The sequence below is a fragment of the Cupressus sempervirens genome, chromosome 9 (genome assembly GCF_028749045.1).
Source record: "Cupressus sempervirens isolate cs-2001-9-10 chromosome 9, ASM2874904v1, whole genome shotgun sequence".
NCBI lineage: Eukaryota > Viridiplantae > Streptophyta > Pinopsida > Cupressales > Cupressaceae > Cupressus > Cupressus sempervirens.
Genome location: NC_143126.1, coordinates 432,725,067 through 432,740,499, shown reverse-complemented (window position 1 = coordinate 432,740,499; position 15,433 = coordinate 432,725,067). Strand labels below are relative to the sequence as shown.

The 15,433-nt window shown below is 34.9% G+C and overlaps 1 protein-coding gene across 1 annotated transcript; it reads right to left on the bottom strand.

The window, feature by feature from the left end:
• Window positions 1-2,197: 2,197 nt before the first annotated feature.
• Window positions 2,198-6,696, bottom strand: LOC149539141 (NPL4-like protein B). The gene is made up of 2 exons (XM_089800469.1): window positions 5,561-6,696; window positions 2,198-2,528 (listed from the first exon to the last, which is right to left on the bottom strand). Exons 1-2 carry the CDS (start codon window positions 6,539-6,541, stop codon window positions 2,268-2,270), a joined length of 1,242 nt encoding a protein of 413 aa, XP_089656595.1. The 5' UTR covers window positions 6,542-6,696; the 3' UTR covers window positions 2,198-2,267.
• Window positions 6,697-15,433: the final 8,737 nt, after the last annotated feature.

Here is a 15,433-nt window from a genome sequence, read left to right as displayed (position 1 = left end):
CTCCCCTTACTCCCTTATAAGAAGTTGTAGGGCTACGACTAGTTTGCTGCTACACAAGGGTTTGGGAAAGAGATAGGGGCATTTCTTGAACTAGGATATGGTATGTTCTTCCTTTCACCGATAAGCATAGGTACACCACTCTAGGGGATGGGGGAACAAGTTTTCAAGAGGGGGGGATAGAGGGGCCTTAATTTGGGGACAACAGGGGGACTGCGAGGGGACAATAGGGGAACATGGGGGGATGTGGGGGGGTGTTTGTATATACCATACATATAGTACATAAAATGCTAGTTATGAAAACATTTAGTGTAATATAAGATATAAAGATGTAAAAGAGTAAATATTTGATCAAACAACAAATAGTTAACACTAAGACATCCACCATCATCAACGGAGGTGGTGAAATCTGGTGGCACCACTAGGGACGAGGGGAACGGAGTCCCCAAGTCTCCGGTGCGTCCTTGTCCTCGGTGCATGGGCCAAAAGAGGGGGACAAGGGGAACGGAGTATTCCTATGTTACTATGTTGATAAGGATAATTTGCAGTCGTCCCTCTTTGAGTATCGATTATAAATAGTAGAGACCTCCATCAATAAATAGATTGTCTACTATCCTATTGCTAATCTCCATGTTTGATAAAGAAAGAGTTTTGGAGGGAGCTCTTATAGATTGGTTTCTGGGTCTCAATTTGATAGAGATGGTAGGGACCTCTATTCATAAGTGGATTGTGTTGGCTATCCTCTTGTTAACCTCTGGGATTGATAAAGAAAGACTTTTGGAAGGAGCTCTCATAGATTGATGTTTGGCTTGGTTTGACTTGAAAAAGTAGCCGATATTATTTGAAAATTCAACCACGAAAAAATTGAAAAATTGCAGTGCTATTATTTGCAACTACTTGCTAGTATGTTTCTTTTGCTTCATGGATGAGGACCCTAGATTAGCAATTAAAAAGAAAATATATATTTTTATATCAAAATCGATTGACCATTCAAAGATGTAGTAAAGATAAAAGATACTGCTTCCATCTTCAGCTAAAGGGGATTATTTGTAAACAGAAAGGAAGGCTATCACAAGGAGGCTCTAATATATAGCTGTTTGGCTTGGTGAGCTATTGTCGCAACTGTTGTAAATTGAAAACGACAGGTAATTTCGTTTTTTATTTTCTATGATAAAAAAAAATTGAGTAGGTTCAGTATATTAATGTTGATCTGCTACGTAGATACAAGAAGAAGAGGGGATAAGAAATATCTCTACAGGTGATATTTACATGGGAAAAAAATCAATCATCACAAATGTACAAGAAGTGCAACAGCTGTTATTAGCAAAGCACCTCAATCATAACTGCAAGCTAAAGGGACCACAAAAAACAAATCAAACGCCAATAAACAATGTTTTTGAAATAGAAGTAGGTAGGTATCAGAACCCCAGAGGCTTGCCATTCAAATACCATTATCAAAATTCATATGCTTCTACAGGCAAATATAAGGATATGTTGATGATATAAAATGAATACTTTTGATAGATAGAGAAGTGTCTTAAAACTTTATAAACATCTACTTCAAAAATAGTAAGGGGAGAATCTACGTAAACAACATAAGGACATCTCAATCAATGTTAGGTAATACCGTAATGGGTAAATTTTTACATCAAATGTGCAAATAAATGATAAACTAACCTATGCAAGGAATTTGAATGTCAGTGGCGGCATAGTGGAAACATTAATATCTAGAACTGAATGGTGGTAGGTTATGCCTGAAATATAGCCTTACAAAATCACGAGTGCCAGCTATAGATCCCAAGACAGCAAGGACTCAAAGAAATGCCAAGAAGCTCTTGCCTAAACCTCCTGATTCCTATTCAGCTGCTGCATTCAGGAAGTAGAATTTCACCTAAGTAATTGCATTCAAGGCACCAATAAGAGTTAATACAAAGCTGAAAGAGGTGACTAAACAAGGAACGCTGGAGCATAACATTTCTATCAAAGTCTGATATTTTCACATCTATGCTTCTATGCTCATAATATTTCTCAATCCACGCTTCTATGCTCGTAATATTTCTCAATCCACGCTTCTATCCTCATAATAATTACTCAATCAACTTACATTGATCAATAGATTTGTGGGATTCAAAAACTAGGGTGTAAGTTTTTAAGTGGAATCTCAAAACCAAAACGAAAATTCAATTAGAAATAGACAAAATAACTTAAAAGAGTTCTTCAAATTAACTTAAACAAGAGGTTAACAAGCATCCACTTGTTCGATACAAGCTTTAATCTCTGCTATTACTTGCTAGAGAGTCAATTAAGATTTGATACCCTTCAGCTATGGTAGCCTGTGCCTGAACACATGCTGCTAACTGAGGAACATCTGCATTTACATCAAGATATTTTGCTAGCAGAAGCAATAAGTGAAAATTTGATAGACGCTTAACATAAGGAAGATTCTTTGTCTTATCAAGATGATTCTTCAATGCCCTTAGAGTAACAGGCGACACTCTATTCTCGATGGGAAATGCTGATGACAGGGGACCCTGCAGAATATAGAGAGCAAGATTATCAGAACAACTGATTAAAAAGAAAACCATCAAGAACAGAGTTAAAAATTGACAAATAGCATTGACATAAAGCAACTCTTCTAAAGTAGAATGCGTGAAAATAGTTTCAAGATTACTTTGCACAAGAAACCATGACAAGGAAACAAAAGCATTCCTACTTCACTTCAAACCATGACACATATGAGAGAGCCCATGGCAAGGTAGATTTTACAACAAAACTAATTCTTGTATCCTCTTGGAAACAAAAATAGGTCCCACCAGCACAGAAAATCCATTCAACAGCCTGGGTTATACTAATAACTATATGGCAAGCAACATAGAAGATATCTATGAAAGAAAGAAAACTGGATGAAGCAAGTGTCCCAGCCACTATATGATAATGTATTTACAGCTCCTACGGAGAATGACCATAAATGACTATTGATGAGGAATGGCATTAAACAAAATAAGGCAAGTGAAAAGATCCAGAACTCCAATATCAAGAATTTCATTTCAGTGTTAGTGTAAAGGAGGGCATGCTTCACAAGAGAGAGCTTGTCAGGAGGACTAGTTGTAGAAAATAATCCCGCATCATTTTGTACTGATGCTTTCTTCACAGTAGAAGCATAAATATCTGGAGCCCATAAATGATAAATTAGAAACTGGGCACCAAAGTGATTTATACAATGAAACCTCGATAAGAATTGGACAGTTTAGAAGAAACTGCAGAATATATTCCACTCCATATTCAAGGAAAGGTTAATCAAATTGAAAAATCTAGCCCTAATAGTAATATTAGATCAGAAATCTGCCCAACAACACTTCAAGAAAAACAGATCCCAACTCATCTTAAGCAGAACCATAATCCTTCCTATTTTATTCGAAAGACAAATGGAATATTGCATTTGCATTTATTTTACAGCTGAAACCAAGTTAAAATGGCTCTACAAAACAGGCATTCCAGAAACTAAATAAACTAGTGCCAGAAGATCCTTGTTGCGCTAAATCAGATATTTGAGAGCACCTAATACAGGTCAAAAATGAAAGGCCTCTTGTTCCTAGGATGTGAAAGCAACCTTGCATCAACTCCAAAAAATGCTTTATTTTAATTTTGCAATTTATTAGTTTTCAACATTTTAGTGAACAAATTTGATGTCATAACGCCTAGAATATTTGATAGATCATCTGGTCAAGTCCTACACTTTAATCTAGTATAGGAGTTTGACACCTGTTGGCAGAATATTCTTGGAACTTTCTTGGAATCTTCCACTTTGGCTATTGATGGTGGTCGTCACTGGATAGTAAATATTTCAAAATAAAATATTAGATTTCCTATGTTTAAAGACCAACTCGTCACATGTGGGGGTATACAGGTGACTAGTGGCAGTGCATGTCTTCTTATATATTCTTTATGAAGCATTTTATATGGTGGCCTCCTTATTTGGCTGTGGTATTTAGAGAAAATCTGATTTTGCATTAATAATTTATGTTATTCTTCATTAAAGGAAGTTGAGGTAAACTGGTGCAGCATTATGACAGCATTCAATGCAAAAAGGGGAATTCATGGTATCAAATTTCATAAATTGAAAGCAGGAGTTGGGAAATTCAGTTTTGAAAAACAGTAGCAGGTTTAAGCACAAAGATTGGAATGCAACTGTAGCTCAAGTGTGGGATGAATCCCTTGTAGTTTCCTCTTTCTTATTTCATGCTTATATCAAATTGGATATGTTTATTTAAAGCCATGAGATCATGTGATGTAACAATGTTTATTTAAAGCCATGAGATCATGTGATGATACAATGTTTATTTAAAGCCATGAGCTCATGTGATGATAAATTACAACATCTATGTAATTAGGAAGCTAGTTTAAAGTAAAATCCTCAGAGAAAGGTGATAGTTTCTATTGATTTCTATAAGTAAATTGTTTGCGTATGACTTGATTTTATATGAGATTGGTTACAGATTTTAAATCAAATATTTATTTGATTTGCATGTGTATATGTGTGGATTTTCCTCCAGTATAACCAATGTTCCACGTAAAAATGAAATTTGCATCATAAGTTTTCAAGAAGAAACTCTGCCAACTTTTGTTAACTTCCAAACTACCGTTCTTATGTGATTGATTACAAGTTCTCATGATACAAATTATGGGTTAATGATTTCCATGAGGAATTAAGCTTGAGATCCAACTTGGAAACTATTTTGAGGAGACCTCCTCCTACAGTAAAAGTTTTTTTTTTTCTTTTGCAATTTTCTTTGGAATGAAATTGGAATACATATAATCTGAAGTTGAAGTAGAATAATTATGAGGAATAGAAAACCTAATCATGCACTTTGAGACAATTTATCAATATTCTGATCTTATTAAAGCATAAAAGCTGCATTTTCCGGTACCCTATATTGAAAATCATGTATTGCAAAGATCAATAGCAAGAAAAGTTGAATAAGACAGAAACATAAGAGAGAATCCAAAATGATCAAATGATTAAAATTTATTCAACTTTTATAACAAACTAGGTTTAAAGAATCGCAAGATAATGGTAAAGGGGTGTATTTGTAAGGAGAGTGCCCCGTGTTCAAACTCACAATCTGCAATAAGGCTATGCATAACTCCGAGGACAAATCACTATTGAAATGAGTTAGTGAGTCGACGAAGATTGAAGATGGAAGATAATTGGAAGTATGAGAGCCTCTATCTCCACAACAAGGCGGCCCATAAACTCACCACAAAGAGGCTCAAACCTTAGTTCCAAACTCCAGGGATGTAAATTAACTGGGCACAGAATTGTCACCGGTGGTAAGAGAAAAATGACCTTTGAAATTTTCCAGAAACAAAAATAAATTCCATTACTGGAAGAAGATTTAATGATTATATCATTTTCTAGAATCGAAACTATTACCAGATTCATTAATTCATTTTGTTTTGATGAATTGACAAAGAGTAAACTATGAAGACCTGCCTGTGCAAGAGCATCGAATCGTATGACAGTAATTAATTCACACAAGAAAATAGAAAGGCGGAGGCGTACCTGATGATCGAGGATCTTCACCAGCACCAGAAAGAAATCATTGTCCACATCCCTGGTATCCTTCCCCAAAATCACCACATCTTTCGTCATTCGTGTAATCTTAGGATCTAAATCCTGACAGTTCTCTGCAAACCATCCATCCTTAAAAAGTTTAACACACTGGTCGCTCAACTGGAATGCCTCGAAGTGGACATCAGCACCGCCATCCTCGTTCACCTCTAATTTCACCAGCGCTGTCACCCATTCCTTCAGCCCACTCTCAGCATGCAATTCCACAGCCTGACGAATCTCTGAATTGGAAAGAGTATAATCTTTCTTACCCTGACTGATTGTCTGAGTAAAAATATACCCTACCCTTCTCAACCCTAACCCAATAGCTATAGCCTCAACTTGTTTCTCCTCCTCAGGATCCCTCAAGAGAAACAAATTGTCCTCAGTCCCCTGCTGAGGAGGCTCGTAGATAAAATCAACATCAACCCCACCTTCTTCATTAACACTCCCATACATAAATCCTCCTCTTTTAACAGCAAAAGCTAAAGTCTCATTGATATACTGTTGAAATGCATTGGCTGCATCTCTATCAAACGATACGGCCTGGCAATGGGCCTTTTCTTGGCGCTCAATTCTCATTTGCTTCGCAATCAGATCGTTCATGGTCATCTTTTTACCAAAGCTCCCAGCCGGACAAATTTTTATCTGGGGGCCAGCAACGGATCGCTGTCCCTCATAAGCAAGGTATACCATCTGACCGTGGCCAATACCCATTACAGAAAGGGGGGTGTTTGGATCAGCCATATCATTGAATTTATGTATATCATTGCCCTTGGCCAGCAATAGGTTCTGATTTTTCGATAGGGTTTGGTTATGGATGGGAACATTCAATTGGGTTTGTATAAGAGACTTCAATTCCTCTACAGAAGCATTTGGATTGTCTACTTTTACTCTCTCCAATCCATCCCTACTTCTTACTCTGATCATCATCTTCTTAACCTAAAAAAAAAAGCAGAATGCAACCTTAAAAAAACCGATTTTTTTAAGTTTCGCTTACCAGATAACGGGAAAACCAGAGAGCGTGATATCTTGAATTTTGAACGAATGGGCAAAACTTTCGGGCCTTCTTACGGAAGCTTATAAGCGGAGATTGGCGTGAAAACGAAGCAGCTATATAAGCCTTTTTCTGTCAATTGACGAGAATATTCGACGGAGAGACTGAAATATGTGAGGGGGGTTGAACGGTTTTTGCGTGCAACCAATTGGTTCTGATTGTTGTTCAGGAATTCTGCAGTTAAAACTTGTTTTGTGTAGTTGAGTTATTTAACAAAACTAAATTAGAACTAAAATAGAAAAATTATTAGTTTTAGAATTATTTTAAAATTAGACTATTAAGCATGAGTTTGTTTTGTTGCTAGTCCCTGTCTTTTAGGCACGAACTATAGTTTTGGATTGCTATTTTAACATTAATTTGTTCTTATTCAATTAGTTTGAAATCTATCCACCAATCACATATAATAATTTTTGAATAATTAAAATATGTCTAAAGTTTTTTTATTCATTTATAAATTTTATATATCATACAAATTATATGATTGGCTGAACTTATTTTGTGTTATAGGAGCCTTTTTTTGGAAGTTCTCTTTCTCTTTGCATGTGTTTTGGCTAATGCAAATTTACACAAAATCAATACCTACTATAATGAAATCTTAATAAATTTAATAGCGTGACCAATTTTAATTTACCTTGTAAAAATTATTTTTTATTAAAAAAAATAAAAAAAAGTGAAATAGGACAGGTGAAATTGTAGTAACACAAGATATTTCTTATATATGAGAATGTTCTCACAAGATGTGTGAAAGTAAAATGTATTTACAACTACCAATGAGAATATAATAATTTTTAAACTATTTTATTTATTCATTTATATTTATACTTTTAGAACTTATTAACTATAATTCTTTTTTCACTTCTCTTAATAATTTTTTTCAGTTTTCTAATATTTGAATTAGATTAGATTAAACTTATTAGAAATTTATTTTAAAAACTACAATTTCTATTAAATACTTACAATTACAATTAATAACAATAAGGCAAGTATATGCCACTATGTGGCACTTGTTCTATTTGAGTTTTGAGTTACTGTATTATTTGAGTTTCTCTAATGTGCATTATTAGAAATTTTAAATAGTTGTATTGGTTTGGGATGCTTGTATTAGATAAAATTTTAGAAATTTATCTATATTGTCATTTTCTTTTAATTTTACCATTTTCACTTAATTTTAAACTTTGCTTGAAAATATTTTCACCTTCTATTAATCTTTGCATTAGTCAGCTTTTTGTAAATACTTTGAATATGTTTGAGGCATTTGCTTTGCCATTTCTTTTGGATGTTTTTTATATTGATATTATTGAATTCTTATTAATTTTACAATAATAGAAAACAATGCCTATTTTGAAAAATTACAATTTATAGATTCTTGTAAGAAACACTCCCACAACCCCTTGTCATTTGCATTTTGTAGTCATAAAACTAGGCAAGATCACAATTCAAAGAATGGTCTATCAAATATTTTTTTTTATGCTTTCATTGTCTTCCCTTTTAAACATTTTGAGCTCTGCTAAGCTTTGGACTTTCCTTATTTGTAACACAGTGATAGTCATCACATTTTTGCACATATTTTATTAACTGTAAAAATATTCATATGTTTGTAGTCTACTTTCATGTCTATTATTTCTATGCTTGATTGTAGATTTAGAGAAGCAGCTATTATGTGACATATTGAATTATAGTCTTTAACGGACATGTATGTCTAGTTAATAAATATGTGATGCCATTGCATCTAACTATCAGCTACATGCAACAAAATTGAATGTTATCATATCTAATATTAGGGATAGCATTTGAAGAGTACTTTATTGTTTTTTAGTAGGGAGAACAATTTTATGGCCAATGGTTAAGGGGCAACTTATATGCACCTATAGCCAGTGTTAAATATTCAAAAGTCTTTTATATTTTCCTTGAACAGTGGTGCATATTAGTGCATATATGTTGCACGGTAGACAGTGCCAATTTTATGTACAATGACTGTGACCTTTAAAGTTTGCAGCAATAGAACCTACAACCAGTTGTGTCTTTAAAAATTAAGCACTTCCAAATTCAATCTTTTAACTTTTAACAATTGTTAAAAGCACTACAACTTCTTGGATAGATCATTCTTTTTTATGCAACTTCTTTTTAGCATCATGATCAATTACTTTTTAAGCTAGCAAGATATGGAATCCATTTAGTTAGGTATTTGGTTCACCATATTTGCAATATTATTTTTTAGTAAGTTGAAGCTTATTAATCTGATAAACCTCAAGAGCAACTAAATCAACATTAGGTTCTAACTTCATTGGTTTAAATCCATAAATGCTGATTTTGAAAAACTTGGTTTTATATTTTTCCATTTGCATTTGTTTCAAGATTACAAACTTTAGTATTTCATATGATGTCAAACAAAACATCAAATGTTATTCCTTATTATTTAGATTGATTGACCAATTTACTTTCTTCGAGATAAGATTGAGCATTAATATCTCTGGAGGTGTTGCAAAGATTTCCCTACCCAAGTACACATAGTTAAGATATATGTTGAAAACTAAATATGTTTATGAAATTAGATATAGGTTTTAATATTTAACTGCTCTCACTCAACAATAAACTCAAGAACTATTGAATCGCTCTTGATAATGTATCACAGTCAAGCAAAAACATATGCATTAGTTGACACTTGAAAAGCTAACATTTTCCCTCTAGTTCATGCTGAGATAATATAAATGTGGATATAGAGAATTAGAGAAGCTAATGTCTCCAAAATATTTCCAGTACTTTGAGTTGATTTGGAATATGTTTAGGAGTCACTGACTAAGGAGAATTGTTGAAAGTCGGAATCATGATTAAATTACCAATTTTCATAGGGTGGGAGAAGATAGTTAGGGAACACAAAAATATTCATTTACGAATGGGAAAAAATGGAAGCATTTCAGACTTAATGTCTACATTAACTTTAATAACATCAAACTTGTATTTGTAACTTTGTGCAGATTATATTTAAATCTTTGAAGTTCAAAGAGCGAGAACCAAAATTTGTACTAGTGAGTGGAAACAAAATATTGCATCCCTTTAGAGTTCTTTATTTTGATGTTTCATTCAAATCTCTATTTTCAAAAATCTTTGTAGGCCTCATTTATTTTTGGTCATCCTCTTTAGTGCTTTGCCATAAATTTTACCCATTTGTTCATCTTGTATTTTAGATTGTTCATCTCATCGATTTAATTTCTCATTATTCATATTGATCATCTTAGTGATTTAATTTTTCATAATTCACATTTTAAAATAATTCCTCACAATTATCATTCCAATTTTTAAGATTTTATTTGTTTAAATAATACTTTTTTTTTCAAGAAATAACAAAAATCAATTATGAACATGTAAGAAAAATGTCAAGTAACCCAGAAATCAAGAATTAATGAAAGATAATTTATTTGTAGTCTACAAATAATTTTGAGAGAGCTACGAAATATATCATTGAACCTTGTAATAGTTTGGCGGGGACACTATGATTCAATTGATCTACTCCATGAACTAGAAGTTTAACTTGATGAATCTACTTGAAATGGCAATCAGATAAAGGGCCAAGAATATAACACCCTCCTATACACCATCTTATATTGTCAGCAATAAATTTCATCCAAAGACACAGTTCATAGTTTTGTGATGTAGTCTGATGGCTGAATAGAACCATCCACTATAATGTTTATCTAATTTGATTAGAGAAAATAAGCTTGTATCATCATTTCTACAAATGAAAAAATAGACATGGTTTTGAAACAAGTGTGAAAGGAATTTGAGATTAAACCCACTGGTAGTGAAAACAGGTTGGTAGTTCCCACAAAGTGGGTGACTGCATTTACTGAATCTGAAACTGAGAAATGCATATCACTATATAGATATCTTACCAGATTGTTCTACATGGCTATCAAGGCCATGATATCGAGCCCTTGTACTACTATTAAAAAAAAAGTTGATAAAAAATAGAAAGTTAAAGAAATAGTTATCACACTTATGAATCATCATGACCTTGGATCATTGAGTGTTTTAAATTTTGATTGAAAATTGTTGAAACCAATTATAGCTATATGTAAAAATTGTTAATTATTTTTTATAAATCAAGTCATATCTTTATGATTATGGATCATTGGGCATAATATATACATGATTGAAACCAAAAACTATAATGCATATATCATGAATCCACACTATCCTCTTTCAAATAATTTATTACTGACTTCTATTCAAATATTGATTAAAAAACTAAACACGATTTGAAAGCATGTTGATAAGCTTTCATCTAATATTGTATGAGTTACTTAGATTCACTTTTGTGCTTTCATCCTCTTTTTCATAGATAGATCATTGAGTGTGACTCAAACAACAATCGAAAAATATATATAGTTAGAACCAAAAGCTATCATACATCTATTCATAACCAACTATCTTCTTTCTAAAGAGTTTTACGATCTGCTAGTGCATACTTTGCCACTAGATGACAATTTCCATTATTGGGCATGACTCATATGGTTTGTGTAATGGAGTGGATTATTAAAAAATGAAGTACAACAAGGAACTCTAGGCTATCGTGGTTGAATTTCTCTTTGGAGTCCATGTCTATACTTTACTGATGTGAATGCAAATCTGTCATGTCCCCTTTTCAAATAATTAAAAAAGAAAATCTTTGCTAAGGCAGGCAGGCCCAAGAAAGTGAAGTTTTGGAAAAAGGGGGTTAATCTTTGGAAACCGTTGGACTAATAAACGAAAATTATTATTAAAATAAGTTTCATTAACCTCTCTTGGACGTGAGTTATAGTTATGCCCTCTTTTAAGGGGTTTGGAGGCATTTTGGGCTCATTCCAGAACTTGATTTTTGCTCATTCTTTGTTATTCTTCAGAGGCTGCCAAACCAGTGGAGAAGGAGACCCAAGAACGAGAGTTTGCAGGTTTCCAGGGAGACCCAAGAACGGGACTTTGCAGGTTTCCAAGAAGGCTAAGGACGGGAGTTTGAAGCCATTCTATGTGCATGCTCATACAGAGTTTGCCTTTGTGCTGAACAGTGTAGATTTGTGGGTTTTTGGGTGTGGTTTTTTGCATGAGTTTGGTGTTTTCAGTTGAGCATTTCATATCAGATTTGGTTGCTGCTGTATTTCAGACTTTAAGCTGTTAAAATAGAGCTGAATATATGTATTGGGATGTGATTAAACTTCTGAGATAGTTTATTAGTGTTTTTGTGGTGTTTCCGGGCATTTTTGTGTTAATTTCGGGAGCCCGATGAGCATAGTTTTTGTCCTACATTTGTGAGCTATTTTGTAAAGGCTATATAGATCTGGAAATGACATTTTATAGGCTGTTATGCTGCTCAAATTTCTTTAAAAATGTCTACTTTTAGATTTATTAATAACAGGTGAAGCTGTGAAGCTTTTTGGCACTATTTTTGACATACCCGATTTGGGGTTTCTGGAGAAATTTGGTGGATCTTTGTGATATCAGTTGTTTGATCTTAAAGATCTAATTAAAGGTTGGAAATATCATAAAAAATCAGAAAAGGGACATTTCAGTGGTATCAGAGCCATGATCTTGCCAGCCTGAGGGTTTGTAGAAGTTTGCAGGTCAGTTTTGACAACTACCCAGATCTTGCATTTCAGTTTTGAGAACTACCCAAATCTTGCATGTCATAATTTATGATTGCATGTTGCTTCTAATCAGATGCATGTCAAAATTTATGGTTTCATGCTACTTCTAATCATTTTCATGTTAGTTCTTGGTGAATTTGGTGGTTGTAGAAGTTTGCATTTCAATTTTGACAAGTACCCAGATCTTGCATGTCAGTTTTGACAACTACCCAGATCTTGCATGTCATAATTTGGTGGTTGCATGTTGCTTCTAGTCAGTTGCATGTCCAAATCTATGGTTTCATGCTACTTCTAATCATTTTCATGTTAGTTCTTGGTGAATTTGGTGGTTGTAGAAGTTTGCATGTCAGTTTTGACAACTACCCAAATCTTGCATGTCATAATTTGGTGGTTGCATGTTGCTTCTAATCAGTTGCATGTCCAAATCTATGGTTTCATGCTACTTCTAATCATTTGCATGTTAGTTCTTGGTGCTTGAAGAAGTTATATCCTATTGGGGTTACACTCTACTTTATCCAGAATGGATAGGTATAGTACAGAGTCTCAGAGGGAACGATCTTGGACAATTGATAGCCAGAGTCAAAATAGTAGAAAGGATGGTTATTTAGACATTCGAGATAAACTTATGAAAATAAGCCATGACATGTCTAAACAGTTGGTTGAGCACCACCGTATAAATGACATGTTATCTGACCCAGCTAAGGTGGATAAGTTGACTGGATTTCTATTTGGCAAATTTTCTCACAGGACAGATGACACAATTCCCAAGAACTTGCATGAGGAGTTTGAGAAACTAGCTGATAGCCAAGTAGAGGTCTTAGATTCTACTCTACCACAGGGGGTGGTGGGAAAGGATATCACACAGATTGATAGTAACAGTCAACTTGATACTCAAATTGAGACAATTGTTTACAGGTCGTCAAAGGGTGATGCCACAGGTATTCAAGATGGTATAGTTACAACAGGCAGTGACTACAGTGTAGTGGGTTCAGATGATGATTATGAGGATTTTGTTGTGCAGGATGGTGAGATACCTGGTAGAGATGAGCAGACATTGAGCATTCATGACTTTGCTGAGAAAGAGTACCAGGCACAGTTAGATGCTTCATCACATGAGGTTGAGGCTGGTAGTACTTCACATGATTTGTCCAACCAGCTGAAGGTGAACCAAGATATTATTGTGACTTCATTATCTCATCATGACAGGTATGTGGAGTTAGTTGGTATTGGTCATATTACTCAGGTGAGGAGTTTGCTTGAGTTACCAGTTGATTCTAGTTTATAGATATGGACTCGAGATTGTTATATTGGCATTTGGGATTCAGTTGACTGGAGATCTTTAACACTTTTTGGTAGCAGTGTTTGTTTGGGTGCTATCATGGATTTGATTAGCAGATTACACGGTGTTCTCTTTTCTTGTGCCAGTATCTTGTTTGATGTTGGTATTAGTTTTTATACACCAATGTTGGGCTTTGTTCATATATCCAGTCGACCATACTTGCTGGAATGTGTTGATGATATTTCATATTTGGCAGTGTGTATAGATGAGTCCCAGGATCATATTGGCATTGATGACATCCAGGAGGATGCAGTGGGCAGTTTTGAAGACTTAGTTTCCTTGGGTACAGAGGAGTTGGACAGCAATGCTAATGTTTTTGATACTCTGTATGTTGATATGAGCTTTAGATTTGATTCACAGGATATGGATGGTAATACTCTAGAGACTAGTAACTTTGAGGACACTCCTTCAAACAGTGCATCAGAGGAGGTTTGTAGGAGACAGTCAAGCCAATGCCATCATGTGTCTAATCAGTTGAGAGTTAGTGACCAAGACATTGCTATCACTTGCCAACATTTCGATGCTGCTCGTCAGTTGTTAGCAGTTTATGGATGGGGTTCTCCTACTAGTGATGAGCAGGGAGGAAGTTATCTTTCCTTGACAGAGATCCACTCTTTATGGGAGGCTATTCAGATTTTGAGACAAAATTATATGCAGTTGGTAGCCGACAGAGATTATCTTATGGAGTGGGGCAGTACAGCATATGATGCATTGTTGGCCAAGGAAGATGAGGTGAGTGAGCTTACTGAGTAGCTTGAGGTGACTTCTGAGATTCTTGAGAGTACACAGTTGGCTCTCAAGGAGTCACAGTTTCATTTGGCTAAGGTGACCATGGAGTTAGAGCGACTACAGTCTTTACCTAATTCTATACAGTCACAAGCTGTGGTGTTTGGTGATCCGAGGATGTCCATGGCCGAGATTGTTAGAGACAGTGGAGATGGGGATGCATCCATCCTTGATACTAACATTGGCATATCAGGTTCATTCCCACTAGAGTCAGGTTCAATTGAGTTGGGTGCTGTAGCAAATTTTTGTGGTGTGCCTGACATGGTGGTGACCTCTAGTACTAATGGCACGAAGACTAGAGATGTTGTATCAAAGACCATGTGTGACGTTGGTGAGCTGATAGTTGGCATGGTTCCTACTAGTAATACTACTCCCTTCGCAATGTCTTCAGAGGTAGTAGTCAATTCCAACTTGGTTAATGATCGATTACAGTTAGTTACATCTGGATTGCAGTTTGAGCCACTGACTGAGATTGGTGCATTCTATCGGCATTACACTGTGAGGTATGCTCATCTATCTACCTTTGATGACCATGTTGATGAGATGATGATACAGAGATGTACTTTGGTTCCTAGTGCTTATCATCAGTTATGGGATAGTTTGATGCCTCGAGATGAGAGTTGTGATGGGCATGACATGGTGATAGGTCCTACAATTGAAAGGTTGATAATACATGACTTAGAGCAAGAGTTTTGGAGTGATGCTTTAGCAGGTGTTGTTATTGATTCTACTCCTTTGGCTATGACATCTCTTGACTTAGCTGGTGATCAGTCACAGTGGGTTGTATCACTTCTTCATGGTGAGCTATTGACTGAGGTTGGTTTTTTTTATCAACATTATATTTCAGGGTATGTACATCAGTTAGCATTTGATCCTTGTGCTGAGGAGTTGATGGCAGACAAATTTGGTTTGGATTCCATTTCTTACTCTTTATCTTGTAATGTCTTTTCACCATCAGCAGTGTATGGGAGTTATGGTTATGAGATAGTGGCCGATGATTTGCAGAGTTGTGTTGACTGCAGGAG

Excerpts from the sequence above, each read along its gene's own strand:
- LOC149539141 (XM_089800469.1), bottom strand. The coding sequence starts at position 6,541 with ATGATGATCAGAGTAAGAAGTAGGGATGGATTGGAGAGAGTAAAAGTA. Across the intron at positions 2,529-5,560 it reads TGAAGATCCTCGATCATCAG|GGTCCCCTGTCATCAGCATT; the intron begins GTACGCCTCCGC and ends TATATTCTGCAG.